The 24,844-nt window shown below is 47.0% G+C and overlaps 1 protein-coding gene across 1 annotated transcript in view; it reads right to left on the minus strand.

Annotated features, from left to right (window-relative positions):
• Positions 1-744: 744 nt before the first annotated feature.
• Positions 745-24,844, minus strand: part of RIMS4 (regulating synaptic membrane exocytosis 4) — a 96,804-nt gene continuing 72,704 nt past the window's right edge. The window contains exons 3-6 of the mRNA XM_075901260.2: positions 14,105-14,217; positions 13,391-13,492; positions 12,978-13,117; positions 745-2,380 (exon numbers count right to left, since the gene is read on the minus strand). Coding sequence (XP_075757375.1) covers positions 2,162-2,380; positions 12,978-13,117; positions 13,391-13,492; positions 14,105-14,217 — 574 coding nt within the window. The 3' untranslated portion in view covers positions 745-2,161. The remainder of the gene's footprint in view (positions 2,381-12,977; positions 13,118-13,390; positions 13,493-14,104; positions 14,218-24,844) is intronic.

Raw genomic sequence — 24,844 nt, forward strand, 5'->3', positions numbered from 1 at the left:
TCTATCTAATCTAATCTAGTTCATACACATATTATACAATATTGCCTAGGACTTACTACATATCAAGAGGAAAAAGTGTTGAGTTGAATTACAGTAAATGTGCTTTTTTTAAAAAGAGCCACAACACTGTTTGACCAGCATGCAACAAACTTTCTTAAGCTAATATATAGAAATTGCCTAATACAGTTAGGAAAAAAAAAAGTTAGACTGAGGCTAGAGACTTATTTGTCCAAGGAAATTAAGAGATCAGGCTGAAATGTTGACGCTTTTGCCACCTTAAAACTCTTAACATTCTCAGGTTTATAGACTCTCCCTCTCTCAAATATTACATCAACTTTTACAAAGTACATTGTTGGGTACATTATTTTTGCTACTATTCTGTAATTATTTCAGAATCACTTAAAATGCCTCAGCTAAGCTATAACCCTAAACAGCTACATTCTCCATCTTATACAACTTCATGCTTTATTCTTACTTATTTGTGGCCTGCATGGAGAAACTGTCAGTGTGTTGTTGCAGTGGCAGGTCAGGAATCTATTGGCTCCTAAATATTACATGGGACTCCAGGTTCTTAAGTCACAGAACAAAATACTCCCTTGTACCTAAAATAGCAAGCCACTTTGAGACAGCAGTCAAGTCTTCATTAAAAATTATGAGATAAACCCCTAGTAGAAAAGGCTTAACTACCATGAACTTTGAGATACTCCAGACTTCTAAAATTGCTCCATAGTTTTTTTTTTGGGGGGGGGGGGGGAGGGTGAGTATCTCCAAACATAACTTTATTGAATCACTTGAATGATCTAATACACAGAGAAAGACCCCCACTAATCTAGCACACATAACTGTTGGAGAAAGTTGCTCTCTGCTTAGCAGTTCATAGAACATACAGCACTCTCTTTAGTACATGAACCTACAGGATTTTCTCTATGGTTAACATCTGATGTTCCTTTTTATTGTTCTTAAATCAACCAAATAGACATGCTGTGACTACTATGTCTGCTAGATTTCCCCAATCCCCCTCCTGTGCCAGTCCTTTGGGGGAAAACATCCTTCCTCTTTTGGTTTACTTGACAACACTTATGGGTGAATGGGATTGCCTTCAGCAACACAATTTTTTTTTTAAAGTGAGAAGAGGTATGTGCTCATTGGCACCCCTTCTTAGGTGGCAAACTGAGGTTTTGCCCTGTCAAGTATCTCCTGTCCTGTAGCAGAAGATGATGGTATTATTTCAGCAGAGGAAGGTGGCACTTCACAAAATATGTACCCACAAAGAAAAAAAACCAGAGTGCAGAAGCTAGAAACCACCATGATGGAGAAATGAGTGGCAACAACTGAGGGGCATTGTAAACTATGGAAGGTTGTATCTGACAATGTGCTAGTAAATCACATCTCAAACAGCATGTCTCTGACTCACATTTCCAGTGACCAGAATTGCTGCTAATTAGTTAGCTAGCTTCTTCCATTAGAACTGTCCAGTCTAATTGAAGTGCACTCCACTTGTATTCCCACCAAATATGTTTCAGCAGCCATGTTAGCCAAGTACTGTAATAAAGACACTTGCTGGTAATTTGGCACAGTTTAAAACCATGGCAACGATCATTTTACGGCTAACACGATTCTTTGATGTGGAATTTTTTTCTAAAGACTCACCATTGCAGTTCCCTTAAGATTTTTTTAAGGAGATAGATCTTACAAAAAAAAAAAAAAAAAAAAAAAAAAACACAGAACTCCCATGAAATGGTCCATTCCTGCTCCTTTCAGATTAGACATCTGCTTTCCAGTCTTTCAGGTCTTGCCAAAATAATTTGTGTTGTATGAATTTCTAAAACAAAGCTAAGAAAAATATCTTCCCCGCTCAAGAAAAGAAATGCTGCAACTTCTGAGGGTTAATACGGATCTGAAACAAGGGTGCATGAATGAAAGCCAAAGAAGTGAAACAAAAGGTGCATGTATAATTTCACAACTAGGACTCATGCCCCATGGCACCTGCTACTTGGATGGAGAGAGAATACAGCCTTCCCTCTTGTCTTCTGTCTAAGGTCACTCTTCCAGCTCCTCAAGAACTGACTGAACATGCAATGCACTTGAGGTCAGAGTTCCAGCAAATAAAACCTTGACAGCGTGTTTAAAAAACAGAAGCAGTTCCTCTCTTCCTTGCTCATTAAGACCTGTCACAGCAGGGTCCCACTGTGCTCTCCAAAGAAAGCTGTGAAGATTGGCGCAGGAGTGGACCTGTAGTAGGATCTACCATCGAGGAGGTAGGGAAAAGCTTGTACCAACCAATTGCTAACGTTGACAAATCCAGTTCTTCCAAGAGGACCCTGGCAACTCCCATGAAGTATTTGCGCTCCATACGTCCATAGTTCCCCCAGACTATCACCTTGGAAATGAAAAGGGGGATCATAGTTAGCTTTCAAGTAAAGAGCAGCAGGCAACTCATACCTTAGTTTTGAAACACTCAATCAGATCCCAAGCCCATCTGAGTAACTGCAAAGACTCCCTGGGATTTATAGGGGCTTATGGATCAGGCATCCAATTTTTACATAATGGAAAATACTGTCCAAAATCCCCAAGCTCCCCTCCCCCCCGAATTCAAAATAAGGGGAGACTTTTCCTATAGTGTTGGGTATGTGCTACAAAATGATTGCAGGCTTCTGTTAGGCCCCATACTCAATTTTGCAAAGCTTAATATTACAAAGAATATTTTTCCCAGGAAAAAAAGTGCACGCGCTGTGACGCTGGGCCCCATATTTTTTAGGGAAATGGGTTTAATATGAATTTGCATAACTCAAACATACTTTATGCAAAACAGGGCAAGTAACCTATTGTTCAAGAGCTTGCAATCTGCTACATGTGTATATTCAGGCCCACAAATGGGGGAAAGAAGGCAACTGACTTGGGCCACAGTGATTCTAAAGGGCCTGTGGCTCCCAGCTGCCACTAGTGCAGTAGCAACCTGGGCCCTTAATTGCTGCTGGATCACTGAGCTGCACATTCCGAAGCCCCATGCCGCACACTCTGGCTGGCTCTGGGGATCGGTGTGGGGGGGTCATTGCATCATCTGGGCAGCACTGAGGGCTGGTTGCCCAGTCCTGCCCGAGGCCCCACCCCTTCCAAGAGCGCAGAGCCAGGCCCCCCTCCCATTCCCCAGGGGCCCAGAAATCCTGTCTGTTCCTCGGTGTACATTCTATTTGTGTGCATGTATCTTTCTTGTATGTGAAGTTAGAAATACAAAGTGTAAATCTGTTTATTAATCTAGGTCTTCTAGTAAACGCTATTAATGGTCCTTAAGGAACCTAATGGCCTTAAGGCAATGATATATGAAGAGTCTTGATTCTCCTGTAAGCCTGGACTGTGGTTAGTCCTACAAAGATATAGAATCATAGAATACAAGTCTTCCCATTCTAGAAGAGATCAAGTGCAGTCCCCTGCCCTCACGGCAGGACCAAGCACTGTCTAGATCATCCCTGATAGATGTCTGTCTAGCCTAAGGATATTAAGTAGCATGTATTTCACTAATTGAACATACGATGCATTTTTGCATTGACTATTTGATTAGTCAATAGGGCTGACTCCACACAGCGCTGCAGCTTTGAAATTCCACCACAGTGTTTCAAAGGGGCAGTGCCGCACAGCTGATCCCAAGCTCAGTGCCACACGGAATCCCAGCTGAACCCAGGCTCCATGCAGTGCTGCCCCTTTGAAATGCCACTGTGGCGTTTCAAAGGGGCAGCGCCACGCAGAGCCTGGGCTTCCTGTAGCACTGCCGCTTTGATAGAGGCAGCAAGTGGAGGGGGAGCGACTAGTCCTTAACATCCCTAGTCTAACCTGCTCGTAAATATCTCCAGTGATGAGATTCCACAACTTCTCTAGGCAATTTATTCCAATGTTTAACCACCCTGTTAGGAAGCTTGTCCTAATGTCCAACCTAAACCTCCATTGCTGCACTTTAAGCCCATTGCTTCTTGTCCTATCAGAGGCCAAGGAGAACAATTTTCCTCCCTCCTCATGACACCCTTTAAGATACCTGAAAACTGCTATTATGTCCCCTCTCAGTCTTCTCTTTTCCAAACTAAGCAAGCCCAATTCCTTCATCCTTCCCTCATTGCTCATGATTTCTAGAACTTTAATCATGTTAGTTGCTCTTCTCTGGCCTTTCTCCGATTTCTCCACATCTTTCTTGAAATGTGGTGCCCATAACTGGACATGATACTCCAACGCTACGTCTACACCGGCAGTTTCTTGCCTAAGAACTCTTTTGTGGAAGAGTTCTTGTGCAAAAAGTCTTCCACAAGAGTGCATCTACACTGGCATGTGCTTTTGCACAAGAGCATCCATGGCAGTGTAGACGCTCTCTTGCGCAAGAAAGCGCTGATGGCCATTTTAACCATAGGGGCTTCTTGCACAAGAAATTCATGTTGCCTGTCTACACTGGCCTCTTCTGGAAGAGCTCTTGTGCAAGAGGGCTTCTTCCTGAGAGGGAAAGTCAGAGTTCTCACGCAAGAAGCCCTGATTTTCTACAAGACAATCAGTTTACTTGCACAAGAACGCGCAGCCAGTGTAGACAGGCGGCATGTTTTTGTGCAAGAGTGGCCATTTTTGCACAAGAACGCGCTAGTGTAGACACAGCCCGACAAACCTAATCAGTGCAGAGTAGGGCAGAAGAATGACTTCTTATGTCTTGCTCACAACACTCCTGGTAATGCATCCCAGAATGATGTTTGCTTTTTTTTTTTGCAACAGTGTCACACTCCTGACCGGGGTGGGCAATAATTTAGAGGGGAGGGCCACTCCCAGATTCTGGAAAGTGGTCAAGGGCCGCACTGTTTCATGATATTAGTGGAGAAGATGCGGGGACTGGGATAGAGACTGGATGCAAACGGGAGCTTGGGGTAAGAATTTGGAGTACAAGAGGGAGACTGGAGTCTGGGAGGGAGTTTGGGTGAAGCAGGCAGTTGTGACCTAGGGCAGGGGACTAAAGTGCAGGTGTTTGGGATGTGACCTAGGATAGAAGGGGACTGTGATCTGGGGCAGGAGATTGGGGTGCCAAGAGGGAGACAGAGGGTTTGGGTATGCTGAGTGGGGGAGGGGGAGAGCGTTGGGGCAGGGAGGGGTAAGGTGCCAGAGGCAGGCTGTGGCCAGGAGACTTACCAGCCAGCAGCCAAACCAGCCTGACAGCCTGCAGAGCTAAAGCTAGCAGAGCTTAAACTTTTCCCAGCCAGCCATCCTGCCTCCTTGCTTGGCCATGTGCTTCAGTGAATAACTGAACCGAGAAGAGGGGGCGTGGTTCTTCTTGGCTACCTGTTATTCAAACAAGCAGCTCTCACTGGCTGGTTTCTGGCTAGAAACTGGCCAATGGGATTCTGCTGGGGGCAGCTCCTGAAGCTTGCCCTCCTCCCCACTCCAGTTTTGAAACTGAAATGAAGCCTGGCAGCCATGTATTTGTACAGCATACAGTGCTGCAGGGGAGCCTGCCTGGGGCTCCCTGCTGCCTCCATGGGCTAAATCTAGTGGCTTGGCGGGCCACATCTGGCCTGCAGGATATATATTGCCCAGGCCTGCTGTTGACTTGTTTAGCTTATGGTCTACTATGACCCCAGATCCCTTTCTGCAGTACTCCTTCCTAGACAGTCACTTCCCATTCTGTATGTGTGAAATGGATTGTTCCTTCCTAAGCAGAGTACTTTGCATTTGTCCTTATTAAACTTCATCCTATTTACTTCAGACCATTTCTTCACTTTGTCCAGATCCTTTTGAATTATGAACCTATCCTCCAAAGCACTTGCAACCCCTCCCAGCTTGGTATCATCTGCAACCTTAGTAAGCGTACTCTCTATGCCAATATCTAAACCACTGATGAAGATATTGAACAGAACCGGTCCCAGAACAGACCCTTACCAGAACCCCGCTCGTTATGCCCTTCCAGCAGGATTGTGAACCGTTATTAACTACTCTGAGAACGGTTATCCAGCCAGTTATTTACCCACCATATTGTAACCCCATATAGGTTGTATTTCCCTAGTTTATTGATAGAAAGGTAATGCGAGACCATATCAAATACTTTACTAAAGTCTAGGTATATCATATCCACCTCTTCTCTCTTATGCACAAGACTTGTTATCCTATCAAAGAAAGATATCAGATTGGTTTGACATGATCTGTTCTTTACAAATCCATGCTGTCTGTTACTTATCACCTTATTTTCTTCCAGACGGATTCCTTAATTACCTGCTCCATTATCTTTCCTGGCACAGAAGTTAAACTGACTGGTCTGTAGTTTCCTCAGTTGTTCTTATTTCCCTTTTTTATAGATGGGCACTAGATTTGCTCTTTTCCAGACTTCTGGAATCTCTCCTGTCTTCCATGATTTTTCAAAGATGATAGCTAAAGACTCAGATACCTCCTCTATCAGTTCCTTGATTACTCTAGGATGCATTTCATCAGGCCCTGGTGACTTGAAGACATTTAACTTTTCTAAGTGATTTTTTTTATTTTTTTTTTAAACTTCTAAACCTACACTGTTTCCACTAATATTCACTATTTTAGTAGGGTTACCAGGTAGCTTCAGAAAAAATACAGGACACACTTGATTGGGGGGGGGGGGGGAGGAGAGGAGAGAGGGATCAGCCGGGAGGGGAGCAGGGCTAGGTGGGGGGGGGGGGGGGGAGGAAGAAGGGAAGAGATGGGAAGCAAGACTAGCAGCGGGGGAGGGGGGAGAAGGAGGGGAGGTGTCGGGGCAGCGGGGCTGGCCAGGGGAGATCGGGAGAAGGAGAACCGGCCTGCAGGAAGCAGGGCTGGCTGGGAGGGGTCAGGGGGAGTGGGGCTGAACGGGGGAGGGGAGAGAGACTCGGCCAGCAGGGAGCGGGACTGACCAGGGCACATGCAGATCCCAGGGCGCTGTCTGTCCCGTGCATGGTCCCAGCAAAGCACGAGCAAGTCTGGCTACTGGCTCCACAACGCGCTGAACAGCGCTCAGGAACACAGACAGGGCTTCTCCTTCTCTCCTCCTCCTCCTCAACCAGAGGCTCTCACCACCAATCACGCCCACCTCCCAGCCCCCGCCAGGCTTCCGTTGGGCACCCCGCCAAAAAACCAGAAAATACCAATTATTGCACATGTCCGGTATTTTCTGGATTTTTTTACTGGCCAGAGGGCCCAAAAACAAGACTGTCCAATTGAATACTGGACATGTGGCAACCCTATATTTCAGGCACCCCTTCATCAAACTTCTCGGTGAAGACTGTAACAAAGGAATCATTAAGCACCTCTGCCATTTCCAAGTTTCCTGTTGTTTCTCCCTCTTCACTGAGGGATGGGCCTGCCCTGTCATTGGTCTTACTCTTGCTTCTAATACATTTACAGAACATTTTCTTGTTAGCCTTTATGTCTCTAGCTAGATGGAGCTTTTTGTGCTTTTGCCTTTCTTATCTTGCCCCGCATACCTGTGTTGTTTGCTTATATTCATCCTTTGTAATTTGACCTAGTTTCTGCTTTTTATACCTTTTTGATTTTTAGATCATGCAAGATGTGACCATGCCACCCAGTGCTGGAGTCCACCTCGAATTTTGTACCCTTCTTTTTTTTTGGTGGGGGGGGGGGGGGAAGGACTTGAACAAAGAGTTCCCGCCCTAGGGAAATCCTATTTATGGGATGATAAGCAAACAATTGTCTTCAGCTGGTTTCACTCATTGCTCCCCACCACATGAAAGGAACTGGAAAGAGAATAACTAACAAAGGGAGAAGCCATTAGACTCAGGAGAAAGATCAGCTCTAGCCCAAAGAATTTTATCTGATATAAGATCTAGGGTGAACAATTATAATTTGTAACAATTTTCTTCTCTTAGTGTATTTGGCTTAGTTAACATAAACGCAACATGCCATCTTAGTAACCTATTTTGATCTTTCGATCATCACTTTCAGCCACTTAAATCCCACGTTTTGTTCTTTATAAAAATCACTTTTGTTTATTATCAAACCCAGTGTAAATAGTTGTCACCAGGGGAGGGAACAGTATGGAAACAGCTGTGCATTTCATTCTATCACTGAAAAGGAAGTCAACTTATGAGATCTCTCTAGGTAAAACTTTTATAGAGAGTAAGAGATTTATTTGGGGTTTTGGTCCCATTAAGGCTGTGCTCCTGGTTACAGACAAGCCCGTGACCGAACCCTCCCAGAGATGAGTTGTTCTCTGTATCGCTCTGTTGTGGGCTGTTATCCCAACTCTATGTCTTTGCTGGGGGAGACCAGAGTGGCTCTGGCTCAGAACAGGAAGATGGGGCACCACACAGAGCAGACAGGCAGGCTCAGTGGCAAGACCAGCATGCTAATCTGTGATCCAACCCATCACATGCACACATACGTTTGTGTGTATTTTGTCTTGGATTTAAATATTCTGCAGAATTTGCAACAAACCCTGCAACATTGGACAGGGACATCAGGTCTCTCTCTGACTCATTACCCCATCCGTAAAATGAGGATACCAGTTACTCCTCTCTTACCCGTGTCTGGTTAGGCCCTGATTCTGCCAGCTGATCTGCACAATCCCGTTACCAAGACACTCAAATTCAAAATTTTTCTAAAATTGTCTGTTCTTAGACATGAATCTTTCAGCCAGAGCTCAATTAAATCCCCTTAGTAACCATGAGAAGAGACAGGTGGTCTGCAAATCAAGCATGGATCTAGAGGAACAATCTGGCCCTATATATGTCATTTTTCTTTTAGTTTTGCATTAGCCTGAAGCATGACACATGAAGGAAACCAGATGCTCATTTCTCCTTCAAACTGTTTAAGTCATTTAAGCCTCCTTTGGAATGGAAGACTGAGGCAGGGAAGGGTGGGGAGAAGGCGAGTGATTTTAGATGCTTTTGGATGTGCAGAAGTAAGGGATTCTGATATATGTATTCACATTGAGCAGTATCATGATTAGTCTGATAGCAATCAGTAGCATTTAAAATACAACACAATGCAAGTAAGGGTGACAGATAAAGGGAAAAGTGACAATTCTAATAATACAAACATTCAAGGTACTTCGTAAGCTCCATGAGAAGTCTCATGTGCAAGCATCCCCTATAGAAAGGGCAGGAAAGATACAGCCCACCAGCTGGATCAGGCCTTCCAAAACTTTTGATCCAGCCCACGTCTGCTCCTGCAGCAGGGAGCAATGCAGATAAAAGCGGCTGATTGCTCCGTGTTGCTCTCTGTGCTGCGGGGAGAAAGGAGAGCCTTCAGCACACTGCCCCCCAGCAAAATCTCTCAGTTCCTAGTCACTGGAATCTGGCCAATGGGAGCTGAAAGATTTTGTTGGGGATGGGGGCAGTGCAGCATAATTTCTCAGCTCCCATTGGCCAATTTCTGACCAATAGAGCTGAGAGATTTTGCTGGAGGCAAGGTCAGTACGTGAAGCCTCTCCCTTCCTCCCGTTAGCGCAGAGAACCACATGCACAGCCAGCCAGTGATCTGGGGCTGCTGGCCCGCAGGGAAGCCTGCCTGAACGTGCTGCTGGCCAGGAGCTGTTTAAGAGCTAAGTGCCACCTCCCAGCCAGAGCCTGCCTCTAGTATCCCAGCCTGTCCCTCCACCAAAACTCCTTACCATACCCTGTACTCCTCTAAACCCCTCCCCCAGGCCAGAATCCTTCTACCCCCTCCTGGACCCTGCACCCCAACCCCCCGGTACCCTCCTCCCACCTGCCTGAGTTCACAACCCCCCCAGGCTCTCCACCCTCTCCAAAATCCTTTCTGCAGACCAGATTCTTCTCCTGCACCCATATCCCCTACCCCAGATCACAGCCCCTCCTTCACCCAAACTCCCTCCCAGACCCCACACCATCTCCTGCCCCCCACTGCCCTATTCCCGAGCTCCCTTCTGCACCCAACCTCCATCCTAGACCCCACAGCTCCTCCACAGAAAAGTGCAGCCCTTGACCACTTACCAAAATCTTAGTGTGTCCCCCTCCCATCAAAAATTATTGCCTACCCCTTCCCTGTAGAGATGTTCATGCCACTGTAATTCAGGGGGCAGTATACTTATATTAATATTTAAATTATCTGTTACTCAAGCTTTCCAATGGCAATTGAACAGACTGAATGTCACAGAAGAGACCTGCTGAAGGGGGCAGAAATTGGGCCACTAAACTGGAAAACCATGACTGGACACTAGTTGTCAGAGGATTAAGTAGCAACACCAACAGCAAACTCCATATTTGCTTTTGCATCCAGGTCTCGTGAAACGTAACATATGGTGCTGACACATGGTTACTCACCCGGAGAACAGGCCAGAAGCTACAGATTAGCAAGCCAGCTCTGCAACACAAAATGCATGCTTGGAGTTTCATGAAGAGGAAGGGGAACACACAGGGAAGAAAGCCTCAGAGATCAAGGAAGATCTAATGCAAAGGGCTGACAGACACAGGCAATGGTGAAAGTGAAATCACACTTACGACACAATGGACAGGCCAACAGGTGCAGCAAGAGCCATCAGCAGTCAAACACAAAAAAAACCAAACACAAACTGGAGGCTTGTGCACAATCAAAATAGTCTTGTTTGCATGAAGACAGAGTTGATCAGAGACCTCAGAGTGAGGCGTTCGCTCTGCAGGGGAGGATGAGTGTGATGATGATGAGGATGAAGAATGGTGACATCTGGCTAATCCCTAGCAGCTTCCAACTTCCTCCCATATAGTCTCTGTATTAGCAGAACATCGCAGCTCTCTCAGGGCAGAGCTGCTGCCTCACCTGTAAGGTATCAGTAATGGGGAAGGGAGAAGACACATGCCAAATTAAGTCAGTTTATTATCCAAAGAGCTTGAATTCAGGAGAACTAGACACAGAAGTCAGAGGTTGGGGTATAAATCAGCAGAGAATTCAGCCCCTGTTTTTATTCTTTGAATAAGCTACGAGACATTAAATTGTTGATTTTTTTTTTAAATTACATAATTCAAGTGGCTTAACTTGGGAATAGCTGAACCATTGAGTTATGTCCAAGGATCCCACTAGCTCAGAGTACTGATCTCCTGCTAAGAGCCAGCTTCCTTGGTTACTCCCCAGATAACACTGCTGTAAGTGAACCTTCTCAGAGGGCATCGTGCTGTTACTTTTGTTTAGTTACTTCTTGTTTGCAAACAGTTTTCACTGCTCCAGTCAGCAGTGATGACTGGGGCCAGGACATAAGCTTGCTAAGTGACATGTGCAGAGGTGTGTCCTGCACAACCCCTGATCGAGAATTACTGACTGCCAAGACTGTTAAGATACTTCCTGAATAGGTTTTCCACAGGAGCAGCTGGTGCTCTATTGCCATGAATCTCTTGTGGGCATGTGGTGGATGCAGGTTGGTTTTTTTAAACATTAAAATTTGAAGAGGAACTGAGAACATGCAGCCTACAATAATCAGGATCTTGCACTGCACTGGGGTATGCTGGACTCATCACTTCTCATTGCAACAGTGACATGGACACCCTCCAAGGAGAACGTGACCCTTTCTTCTCAATAGAGGTCCTAGCCACTGGTCTCATACAGATTCCACCAACTCCAGGGTGAACTGCTGCAGCTCACGCCACTTGAGGTGAATGTGAAAGCCCCACAGAAGCTACCCCTCGGAGAGCAGGCAGCAATGCACCTCCAAAGAACAAAGGCTGATGGTAGCGCAACCGACAGGTTTGCATTCTACTTCCAGTAGCTCCCCCGCCTTTCTAGACTGAGTTCAAATTCCTTATAATTTACAAAACTTCCTGGGTGTGGATCTGGCTACCTGAATGACTGTTTGACCAACATCCGAGCCACCTCTGGGCTGCACCCCAGAGGAGCGATGGGGAAGGTCACGGAGCGATTCTGGAGCCCAAAGGGCAGAGTATTCTTGATAGCAGGTTCCCAGCTGGGGAACTCCTTACTAGAGGAAAACAGGCTGAACCAGACCCAATCCTATTCCTAGCAAACTGGAAGCCCCACGTTTTTGCTAACACATTTTCCCAGTAATGACACATGGGACTTCAGTGGCTGGGATGATAGGAAATAAGAGTAAGAAAATGAGAGAAGTAGGGAGAAAGAGATAAGGAGCCAAGGGAGAATGGGAAGCAGGGAAACCTAGCACTGTAGGGGGGCAGAGAGACCACTTCTCTTGGATACAAGGAATGCTACATAGAGTTGTTTGGTACAGAGATACCATGGTGATAAATACAATGGACAAATAGACAAAATTAGAGGTTTAGAAGAAATATGACTTAGGATGAGCCTGTTAAAAAGCAGATAGCTGCATATGCAATTGAATTAGCTGCAACATGAGTTCAGAGAAAGCTACTACAGACTGATAGCGAGCTGTTACCAATGATATGATCTGTTACCAATATTCCACCCTTCAGTGTAGATAAGTGATAGAAAATTTAAGATCAATTACATCAATAGCCAGGATTTATTGTGTGTCAAGCATCTGGAAGTGAATTAACAATACAAAACATTTTCTGTCCCCTAAAACTCAGGAGAAAGGTTGGGAGTAGGGAAAAAATGCAGAAGAATGGCTCTTGCACAAGAGGGGGTTTTAGCGCAAAAAGCGGATGCTCATTAATTATGCAAATGAGGCTCAGCAATATTCTGTGCTTAGCCTCATTTGCATATTTCTTGTGAAAAACGGGTGCAGCATAGACAGCCGAAGACTGTTCTTAGTCTGTACAGAACAGAGACAATGAAAAAAGCTGTAACTCCATAATTCGTTAGCTGTTGCAGATATTTAGTTCCTGTTAATGGAGAAAAATTGACATTTTATCAGTAGACCTAGATGCCTAAACCCCTTAGGAATAGGAGAATAACATTTTTCCTCTATCCTCGTCAAATCCAAATAGACTGCATTGGCTACAATAAGTTGTTTATTTATAAATAAATATTTCCTATTATTGATAATTACTCCTGTTTCCTTAACAGATTCTGTATATTTTTGTGTAGGCTGAGTGCAGAGAGGGGAAGGCGTCCTATTTCTTCAGAGGTGCTCTTACCTGTAATACTTTGCCTTGTGGGCTCTCTGCAAACAACAACACCTGGTTGTACAGAGGGTCTAATGACTTGCGAGCCACTTTTGTCTTCTTCTTTGCAATGCACACTCCGTTCTCTAGTAGATAAGCCTTGATGTAAGCAGCTGAAAGAAAAAATGTATGGTCACCACTAGAACTGTCATGGTTCGTGTTAGAAATGGCTGGAAAAAAAAACTTCTCAAATATTAGGAAAGGGAAGTTTTCAGGAAAGCATTTGCTCATCCAACTGTATTTTCAAGCAAGCCCATGGGGTGGTCACAGCTGGGCTAGGCAATCTCTGTCCGAGGGGCAACCAATAGTCTACCTGTCCTCAAGTGCTCCCAGAGGAAGGGATGCTGTGGGCTCTGAGTCACTTCGAACAAGGTGAACCACGCTACCTGGAAGGGTTTTGGAGCCAGGTTTGGGGGTGAGTCCTCGGGCCTGAATGATATCCACTTCTAGCTGTCCATTTCGCTCCTGTAAACCAATCTCCACATCCCCTAAATAACAAACCAGAAACAATTGAAGAGAATCAGATAGCAAAAAGGCTTCTATAGAACAATTCTGAGAGTTAATAAAGTGGTTTTAAAAAATCAGCATGTCATGTGCTGGCAACAGCAGCAATAAAAATGCCGGCCCCAGGTGACAGCTTCCAGGCTGTTACTCTCCAGCACAGCACGGGGATGGGGGTTATTCCAGGGAGATTCAAGCCCACACTTCCAAAAGTGATCTGTTATGTTCCCCTTGCCCCAAGCTAGTGCCCTCTAGCCTCCAGTCTCCCCAGATGGAAACAATGCAGTTGTGACGCACCACACGAAACTCCTTAGAGAGCTCGTGTGCCTCTGTGCATCAGAGAAATGTGACACCGCACAGGATGCATTTAGAGGATGCTCATTTTGGCTAGACCTTTCTTTTTGTACCTGCAGTGTGTCGGGGGACAGGTAACATTGCAACTAACACAGCAACAATTAGAACAGGGTGACACATCAAGAAAATCCAACGGCCAAGCACCTTTTGTCTACTGGAGAGCAGAGTCTAGGGCTTGCGTGGTGGCTAGACTAGTGGGTGGCTCGTGGGAGCTGTACATACAGTACTGCTTCTCTGTTCCTTACCCATGGAAGTGGTGGCCAAGGTCTGACGACCAACGAACTGTGCAGGGCCCATGCTCCCCAGAAAGTCGCTAAACTGCCCAGCAGATGCCAGATGGACGCCACTGAAATTCAAGCTGCAAAATAAATTGATTTTGGCAAATCATTATGTCAGCTCTTGAAAGCAACCTGCTGATTTAACATGATGTAATACCTGCCTGAAACAAACAGCTCTCTTACGCAGTCCTCTTCCTTCTAGAGCGCATTGATTTCCATGCAGCATAGCTGCATATGATGCCTAGAAACCCCTTTCCCCCATATAGTAGTGATAGAGCAGTGAACCCTGATTACAGTATTTCTTTAAGTATAAATTAATCACCTAGGATGACCAATTCAGCTCTCCTGTCCCACACGCAAGTGCTTCCCATCACCCCTTCCTTGCAGGACTAAAGCCTGAGCAGTATCCGGGATGGCCTGTAATATATTGCCTAGTACTTATTCCTCTTCCTTTTTTTTTTTTAAACACACACAAGAAGGACACTAGTACTTCAGGGAGTTTTAAAGTGACTGAGCGCAGGTGAGGGATGCTAAACCGAGAAGCCGACTCACAGGGATGCCATCCAAGGCTGGAAGTACAGGTTGTACCTCCCTCCTCCGGGACTTTCTGGTCCAGCAAGACCACAGATGTGCCTGGACCACAGAACCCAGGTATAGGGAGGTCAGGCTGTGGATCAGGAGCAGCAAGGGGGTGTGGAGACTCAACCGGGAGCCAGGGGGCAGAGGGATGTGTGGAGTGCAGCAGGGAGTTCTGGCCCCTGTGGCCAGGCGATAGCGGGGACCTGGCCATGGAACTCTGGCCCCAGCTGCAGAGATTGGGGGCCAGTAGCTGCAGCTGCAGCCTCTGCCATGGAGCTCAGGACAGCAGCCATGGAGCTAGATAGGGAGCAGCAGAGCTAGACTGGAGCCCTAGTTGGAGGACAGCATGGGCCATGTTGAGAGGGACCTTCCCTGGTCCAGCAAATCCGCTCATTCAGGACTGGTCAGGTGCCAAAGGTGTTGGACGAAGGAGGTTCAACCTGTAGTACATTTTGCATTCTGTAGCAAATGCTTTTGCAGCCTGGCAGCATCCAATGTGTCCCAGGGTAGTTTTCATTCGGCAAAGGATCTGAAGTGATCATTAAGACTAATCCTGCCTCTCATGATGAGCTGGCCTTGCTTTCAGACCGTGCCCTCAAACCCTTGGGGCGGGAGGGCAAACAGCGCAGCAACAAAAACAACTGAGTTAGTAGGTATGCAGGCCTGTAATATGAATCCATGTGCAAGGCACCTGTGGCCTTATCTGCTTTGGGGTTTAAGCCACAGCTGTGGCTACATGGGTGTAAACCTACAGTGTAGGAGGGAGGGGGTACACACCAGCATAAGCTGCCTCAGTGCATCAGTTTACTGTGGTGTTTTGCATTTACACTAGGGGCTTGTGCCAGCACAGCTACACATCTGCCTAACGCCCTTGTACACAAGGCTTGAGCTGTGTCCCACAGGTTCCTTGTCTGTTTATACAATTGATCTGCCCTGCTTCTGACCCCCCCCCCTTCCCCATGGAAGCTGCCACACATGAACGCTAAGTGTAAGTCAGAGTCCTCTGCAGTCACATCCCCACTGGGAGAAGACACACCTGCTTAGTGACACTTCACAGCTTCTTAACATTGGGCCCTGAAACCAAATCTGTAATAAGGGGCAAATGTTCCTCAACAGTCTCAAATGAGTACAAGTCACCTTTGCAAAATGACACCTACCTTACACTACCACAGGGGCTAGGGAGAGGCTCTGGGGGATGCAAGAAGCAGCAGCATGAGACCCACATGCTGCTGAGCAAATAGTATGCAACTACTCTCATTAGCCATCTATAAGCCCCGCATCAGCCCACTGCATATATTTATTTCCCCTTATGGGTAGCAAAGAAATCAGAAGGCAAAGAAATCACAGCCCAGCCTGAGCTCCAGAAGGAGCACTGCACATTAGTGCGGTTGATTTAGTTGGGACTGGTCCTGCCTAGAGCAGGGGGCTGGACTTGACGACCTTCTGAGGTCTTTTCCAGTTCTATGGTTCTATGATTAAGGGTCAGATACTCAAAAACAGTTCAGCAAGCTGGGTGCTGGAAAAAAAATCTGGCTAGAAATGTCACAGTGGGGACTGCAGGGGATTGAGCTCCTGAGACTCCTCACCCTGAACGCTTTCAAAATTCAGCCCAATGCAGAACGCCTTCAAATCTGCCTTCAGTGGTGCACAGGCTTGGGGGAGCCCCCTGCACCAGGTCAATTCTCCCCCGGCCCTGAGTCTCCTGGAATTGTTTCCTCCTGGTTGCGCAATAGTCCCTGGTGGTATTTCCAGACAAGCCTGGCACGGCATGTTGTATAATCAGCACTAACTGCAGACAGTGCTGATGCTTTTGCTCCATTTTGGATTCAGTTCTGAAGTCTGCATCACTGATTCATCAGCTGCAAGAGGCACCTCCCCAGTGAAATATGCTATCCTCTGGGAGAAGGGGCAACTACTCGCTGCTGTCTGCTTCCAGCAGCCAGCCCTGCTATACCCCTGCTCCTCATCCTGACTGCTTTGCTGGAGGCTGGGTCTGCCTGCTCTGAGGCAGTACTCGCCCAAGATAAAACAAAAAACAGGACTATGTAGCAATTTAAAGACTAACAAGATGGTTTATTAGGTGATGAGCTTTCGTGGGCCAGACCCACTTCCTCAGATCAAATAGTGGAAGAAAATTGTCACAACCATATATACCAAAGGATACAATTTAAAAAAAAAAATGAACACATATGAAAAGGACAAATCAAATTTCAGAACAGTGTGGGGGAGGGGGGCAAGGTAAATGTCTGTGAGCTAATGATATTAGAGGTGATAGTTGGGGAAGCTATCTTTGTAATGGGTAAGGTAATTAATGTGTTTGTTTAAACTCAGGTGTAAAGTGTTGAATTTAAGCATGAATGACAGGTCAGAGGATTCTCTTTCAAGTGAAGTCTTAAAAGGTCTTTGAAGCAGGATGCAGGTAATCAAGTCGTTGAGACAATGCTCTTTCTGGTTGAAATGGCAAGAAACTGTTTTTTCTTTGTGATCCTGTCTAATATCTGTTTTTTGGGCAATATCTCCCAAGATAGTGCTTCTGGGAGCAGAGGAACAGGACATATATACTGAACGTGAGCCATAGCCCTGCAGAAGGGACCCCCAGGTTCAGTCCTGCATATACACAATGCTTACTACTAGGAGCAGGAGAGTGGCTGGTGGGGGTGGCAGAGCCAAAACTGCGCAAGCAGCATTGTGACCCGGTGCCTGGCGGGAGGGAGGAAGAGGGGAGGGTTATAAGATGGTTAAAAAAAATTATACCGGACACACGATCTCAGATTGGAGGGGGGACACCGGCTGGGAGGTAAGCAGGGCCGACTGGGAGGGGGTGGGGGGGGGGAGCGGGGCTGGCCCGGGAGCATGCAGATCCTGGGGCACTGCCCGTCATGTGCACAGTCCCAGCGGGGCACACAGGCAAGTCCAGCCCCGGGGATCCCATCCTGCCCAGCCCAGCCCCCCCCCCCAAACCAGGCAGTACGCAACTACGCACTGATACTCATGATAATAATAAAACTTAATTAGAAAATACCGGACTCTCCGGTTCAAAACCGGACACCTGGCAATCCAGGGGTTGGGGGGAGAGGACTCCTAGCACTGCTCAGGTTATGATAGAAGGGTAGGGTTGCCAGATAGTTTCACAAAAAATACTCAACATGGAAGGGGAAAAAATTGGTTGAGGAAAAAAAAAGGGGGGGGGGGGAGAAGAGGAGAGAGAGACCAGAATTGTTGAGCAAAAACCAAACAAACCCAAAAAACCACCAATCACTCCAAAAAAGTCACTGAGCCTTTAAATCCCCATGCTTCCTCCACCCCCACCAGACAAATCAGAGGAAAGATGTCTCAAGTGGCCTTCCGTCCGAGAAATACATTTTACATGTCCGGTATTTTCTGGGTGTTTTTAACCGGACAGAAGCCACAAATACTGGACTGTCCAGGCCAATACTGGACACCTGGCAATCCTATGAAAGGGCCACAGGGCCAAACTGGAGTAACTTAGAACCAAAACCAGTGTTCCCTGCAAGCTGTGTGCTCGTGCAGCTGCTAGGAGGCATTCAGATACCACTCAGCTGATTGCTAGAGTGCCCATAGTCAGGTTTTTTTTTTTTTCCTTCTACTGGTGGGCACATCTGTATATCCCTTCGTGAATATAAATTTATTCCGCACATGGATGGAAAAGATTAGAGGGAACATTAGTCAGAATCCCTAGAGATACCACTGCTGAGGGTGCCTATGTGCAGAGATCTCGCCTCCTTGGGCAAGACACATAAATGGGGCGAGGGGGAGGAGAAGAGAAATCACTATCCCCATTTCTCTTGCTTTCACTATTGTTTCCACTCCTGAGAATTCCTCCAGGATCTCTAAGGAACTGTGTCCTGCATGCTGCCTTCTCTCCTGTCACTGGAATCCACACAGGGTCCCCAGTCACTACCTGCTTCCTCGGTGGTCTTCCCTGGCCACTGAACCAACCCACTCCACGTAATCCTGCAAGACTGATCCGGGTCCATGCAGCCCTAGCCTATGCCTACATAAACGGTGCTGTAGCAGGGTCTCTGCCATTCCCTCTTGCCTTGGCAAAAGACAGCTGCCATGGGAAACGTTATAGTCACATGGTGCGCCAGTGTGCTCACATTGCTGGTGGTAAGTCCCACTGAAGCCCATGTGGTTACTGGCAGTAGCAAGGTGCCATGCTAGGTGTTCACAGAGGCAGGCCACTTAGTGGGAACGTCATAAGAGCACTTCTATCCCCATGATCACTGGCAATAGTCCTGGGACAAAACAGTTCCTGCCTTAACCAAAGCCACAGCTTCTGCCTGGAGAGAGAGGAGAGGAAAACAAAAAGTGGTCTAGAAAGTTAGCAAGCCTAAGAAGAAAAATCTGCAGCAAGGACTGAGTTACAGCTAGGGTTGCCTGATGGTTTAATGAAAAAACACCTGTCCCCTTCCCCCCGGAAAAAAAAAAACACACTGGGAAAAAATTCTGTTTTTTGGAAGGGGGGGGGGTTAAAGGAGAGACCAAAGTTGTTGAGCAAAGAAACAAAAAATAAAACCACCAGCATTAAAACAGCATGGCCCTTTCCAGTGCGTGCGGAGTCGGGATAGGAACAGGGGAGCGGTTGACCATTAAGACCCAGGGAAGGCATTGCTTTAGGCTTTTTGCCGGTGGCCTTTTTGTTTTCTTGGAGGAAGGGAGCTTCCCTGTAAAAACAAGTAAGCAGAGGGTCGGGGGTAGGAGGGTGTTGTGGGTCTGGAGGCTGAGGGCTGGGCCCAGTTGCTGAGTGTGTCGTAGGGTTGCCAGGTGTCTGGTATTTTCGCCTCCTGGCAGGGAAAAAAACCCAGAAAATATTGGACATTTTAGGTGTCCGGTATCTTCTGTATTTACCACCAGACAGGAAGCGAAAATACCGGACTGTCCGGGTCAATACTGGACACCTGGCAACACTAGTTACAGCAGGTAAAAAAGACAAAATCAGCATGTCATGCTCTGTGCACTCGTCTTTATCCAGCAGCTTGGGAAATGCACTGGCCTCTTCTGGCAGAAACTTAGGTGGGTTCAGTGGGAACAAATGCTCTCCTTTGCTGTCGTTCAGATCAAAGGACAGCACTTCTGGAGGACGTCCACAGATACCAAACTTAGCAAGGGCTGCACAGGCCCGCTACTCTGAGAAGTTGGAGCTGCTAGGCCCAGAGTCATGAAGCACCCACTGAAACAGATTAGTACAAGGTCTAGCCCTAACAGAGGGCTGGACTGGGGTCCAAACTCTGCCACCGCGCCAGACTTGGAGACGTTCCTGTTCACTGATGCAATACAAGTTTCTTTAGAACTGCAATGTGGCTCTGAAATCTGCAACACTAAACCAAAGCATTTCTGAAAGCTCCCTCATTTCCTCCTCCTGCAACTGGCAGCCGCAGGAGAATCGCTCCAGTGTGACCATTCACTCATCACTCTGGTCTTTCACATTTGGGCTGGCTGTTCGAGAGCTCTCACCCCGCTGTTTGCTGCTTCATAGGACACAGAGCACTCAGCAGCCCACTTTCCTGCCAGTCCTTTAAAGAATTCATCTGTCGCCAACTGTCCTGGATTCAGCAATACTCTTTCCGATTGAATTATCACAGGTTGGGAGCATTGACAGGGAGATGCGGCTCAAGTAAGCCAGCCTCAGACAAAGGAGGCAGCTCCATCTTGGGTTGCAGCCAACAGATGGTTTACATGTGCATACTGAAAGGGCTTCCATGCACACTGAATCTGAAAAGGGTTTGTCGTCTCAGCTCTGGCTTAATTTCCTCTCCCTTTCAAATCAAGCACAGTGGATATGGAGGAGTCACTTTCTTTCCTGTACATTCTATTCTCCTGTTACAATCTTGCCTTTTCTCAGTCTGAGACATAAGCAAAACTAGGCTTGTTTAATTGCAACCTTTTATTGAACTCATGGGGATAAAAAGCATCCATTCTGTATTCAAGTTTGGATGCTATTTGACAAAATAGCCTCCATGTTAGAGGAGAAGGCCACAAATCAGCTCTCCCTAAATAACGTGCTGACTTTTCTTCTCCAAACTCAACAAAAATGCCTAAAAATAGCTGCCAAAATGAGAAGGTAGCATTTCTCATTGGACTTGCAAAATGATTGCTATAACTAGTGAAACCCCTGGGGCTGTGCAGAGCAGGGTTGTTGCTGCAGTACTAGCTCACCACTGCAAAATAACACATGCAAAAAAAAAAAAAAAAAAGTCAGGTGACATGTCAGCATTTTTACAACACTGGCAGAGAATCTGTACCCTTTGGACAGGTAAGTGCAGGACCCAAAGCCAGGGCTGGCCTGAACATGGCTGCAGGCTAGCTAGCTGAATAGAAAAGGGCATCCATTTCTCTTCCATGGCCCTTCACACCCATTAATTACACTAACAAGAACACTTTCCCCAGGGAGACATTTTAATGAAATTAGGGCTGCAGGATTTTTCACATGTAACTTGACTCCTCCACTGTCCTACAGGTATGTACAGCACCTGGGGAAGGCAGGGATGCTGCTGCTCATGTGTAGGACCTATTCTGTATTTTCAGGGGAGATCAAAGGATGGCCCTGCTCAGACTGACCCATGACTTCAGTTATCTTCAACAGACGTAAACCAGAGAGACAAGCAGAACAAACTATGGCTGCGTGTCGGACGATACCCTGGCTGTACTGAGTAACGATCCTGGAACAGTCAACACCACTAGCACAAGCCCTTACCACTCGGGCCAGTGGAGTACACCAGTGGTTTTCACGGTTTATATCTGTGGGTCCTGAAATATTTAGACTGGAAGTGGATCGCTATGGAAATTTTAGACAGTCAGCAAGCCCTCAGGGGGGGTCTACTGGTTGAGAACTACTGGAGTACACAGCTAAACAGGATTTAATATTAAGTTGTAAACAGCAAGCCATTACAGTTGCTGCTGATACCCACTAGAGGGAGACAAGATCACAGACACAGGCTTAGTTCATTAGGCTTATCATGCAATATACCTTGTTAATCCACAAGATTCAGGGGGTAGCCGAGTTAGACTTACAGAAAAAAACAAAAGGTCTGGTAGCACTTTATAGACTAACAGAACATGTAGATGGTATCATGAGCTTTCATGGGCACAGCCCACTTCTTCAGATGACCGAGCCATGCAACCTTAGTGCTCTGGCAAACTTGCATAGATGTTTGGTATGCAGCACAGTATTAAAATGTGTATTTAATTACCCTTATTGAGTTTGCAAATGGAGTAATGACATGGGCAAGTGAGGTTTTTCTGATGTTACATTTGTATATACAACCCGGGTGTGCAAAGTTACATGATTTGTGCACACAATCCTAATAAACATGAGTGCAAATTAAGCCTGTAATTGCATATTTTACACATTTAGTTATACACCTTAGGACTTTAAAAATCTGCCTACTGCTGGCTGTGCATGCCTATCCAGAAGGCTGGCATATCAGAAACTGGCCCTAGTTATGTCCTAAAAGGCCCCAGACCAGTTATTGATACGGCGCCAGTCAGTTCACCTGATGTGCATAGCCCACCAAGTGCCACTGCTAGTTTTATGGCCTTTGCTGCCAAAGGTATTCCTTCTCTGCTGGACAATCTCCCTTAAAATACTCAAATTCCTGAGTTGCTTTTGCAAAGCCTGTTTGGGAACTGATGGTCTGAACAGTCAGGTGGACAATGCCCACGTCAATACAGGCAGTCCCCAGGTTACATGGATCTGACTTACATCGGATCCCTACTTACAAACGGGGTGAGGCAACCCAGCACTAGCTGCTTCCCCCCAGCAGACCAGGGAGACGCGGAGCGGCTTTTCTCAGCAGACACTTCAGCTTGAGAATAAATGACCGAGGGAAGTGAGGTGTGGGAGAATAAAACTGAGCTCTGGAGAAATGTTTGGCTAGAGTTTCCCCTACAATATGTACCAGTTCCGACTTACATACAAATTCAACTTAAGAACAAACCTACAGTCCCTATCTTGTACGTAACCCGGGGACTGCCTGTAGTGAACAATGTGAAGAAAATCCAGAGCATGGGTCTTATCGCCTCAGTCCTTGTGCATGGCCATGCTCTTCCTCACCTCAGCCCAGCCCATGGTATGTTGTGCATTAAGTATACAGAGCTCCTCCCAGCACTGCCAGCTAAGGGAACACATATCATTCGTTTCTTTTCTTGTCCCTGTGGAGTTTGTAACCTCTTTGCACATCCATTTTTAAATCACTTCTGGGATCTTGTGCACGAAGTGCTGTCATTAAGTTAGTGCAAGTGGCAGCTTTTATCTTGCAGTTCTAGGCCCGCGAACTGCGGGGTGTGGGGCACACTGCTGCTCTGGGGCCTGGTGATTCAAAAGGGTTTGGGGTTCCTGGCCCCTGCCGCTGCTACTAACAGCCAGAGTCCCAGGCTCTTTAAAATGCTGCTGGAGCCCTGGGCATTGCTTGAAGGTTGGCGGGAGAAGGCTAGGACCCAGCCCCACCCCTTCCACCCAAGACCCCGGCCTTTCCAGGGGTGCAGAGCCATCCCCACACCTTGGCCTGGGTTCTGGGCAAATCTGTCAGCCTCTCTGTACAATTCACATATTCTGAGCAGCGTGTCTCTTCCCAATCTCCACTCCACTCGGTCAGTCTCTGAGTATCAGAATCTACTGAAATATACCATGCACCTAGGATTGCCAGATGGCTGAAAGAAAAATACCGAACCCCCCCCCCCCCCAAAAAAAACCCACCGGGGAAAAAAGTGTTATTGGGGATGCTTACTGGTTAACCTTTCACATCCCTAATGTGGGCATAAAGCGGGTATCCGTGAATTTTCAGGACTCTAAACTATCAATAGCTTCTGTGAGGTTTGCAGTGACAAAGCCCTTGCAGAGGTCTTGCTTCTTTAATCAACAGCCAAACATGGCAGGCTAACAAGCCTTCAATCCAGCATCCTAGCAGGAGGGTTCAGTTATTCTTAAATCAGCCAGCCCACACCTGAGTCATCCTCTCCCCTCCATCCAGGGTTTTCATGGGTCAGGCCCTCTCAACCCAAGACCCTCTTCTGGAGTCAGAGCTCCTGCCCTCAGGAAATGCTCTTTCCCTGGACTCTACAGCTCTTCCCAGGAGCAGCACGTAGTTCCCCAATAACCCCGCATCTACTGCTGAAGTCCTTTCGCTGGGCTGAGCCTCCTGCTCAGGATTTGTCCCTCATAACTCTCAGGACCAGGGGCACATGTCCCTGATCCCCTTTTCCAATCAGTGCTTGGAGGAGCTCCCTGAGAAATCCCTCTCCTCAGAGCTCTCTGTTCTAGGGTCTCCTGACTGAGCTCTCAAAACAAAGCCTTTTATGAAGCTCGGGAGCTCCCTGAGGGACAGACAATTGCTGGGCCCCTGGCAAGGTGGGGAGGGAGCAGGCTCTGTGCTCCCAAAAGGGGCAAGGCCTCTGGCAGAATGGAGCTGGGGCATCTAACCCTAAGCACTGCTAGGACCATATTGCACTGCCTCCTGTGAGGGCGTGGCACCCTCACTCAATGAGGCTAGGCCAGGCTCCACCCAATCGTGCAAAAGGCATTGTATCATATTGCACATTCAGGGCTTCCACTCCCCAGCAAACGAGGTCTGTCCCAATTCTTTTCAACTAAGTAAAGCCAATGACAGGAGCTGACTCCATAAGCTCTGCAGGATCGAAATATCTGTCCTGAATTTAAAACCAACAGAGGGGGAGTGATTCCCCTTTTGGGCCCTGGGTCTGACTCTCCATTTCTTTTACAGCTGGCTCTCACTGGTGGAACTGGGTTGGCTTTAGTGACGTTGCCTCCTAATGGCATTTTGCACCAAACATTTAAGAATTCTGCAAACGGTACTTGAAAATTTTGCCAGTTTTATTTGCCAATAAATAAATGCTGAAACTCCAGCATGGCAGTGGGGAACACAGGCCACTGGCTACAAAACAGGCCACTGGCTACAAAAAGGTGAGAGATCACCCTGCAACACCCTCCACCTCTCACCCGAGACAGACTGCACCCAACTCTGACACAGAACAAGTCCTGGGCATGTCCCAGAAACACCCTGAGAGAAGCATACCAGGCGTGGGGCAGGCAAGCTCAACCAGGCAGGACCCAAGTGTGGAGGGGCTCAGTATGGGATGAGAATTCTG

The sequence above is a fragment of the Pelodiscus sinensis genome, chromosome 17 (assembly GCF_052426305.1).
Source record: "Pelodiscus sinensis isolate ZL-2025 chromosome 17, ASM5242630v1, whole genome shotgun sequence".
Classification (NCBI taxonomy): Eukaryota; Metazoa; Chordata; order Testudines; family Trionychidae; genus Pelodiscus; species Pelodiscus sinensis.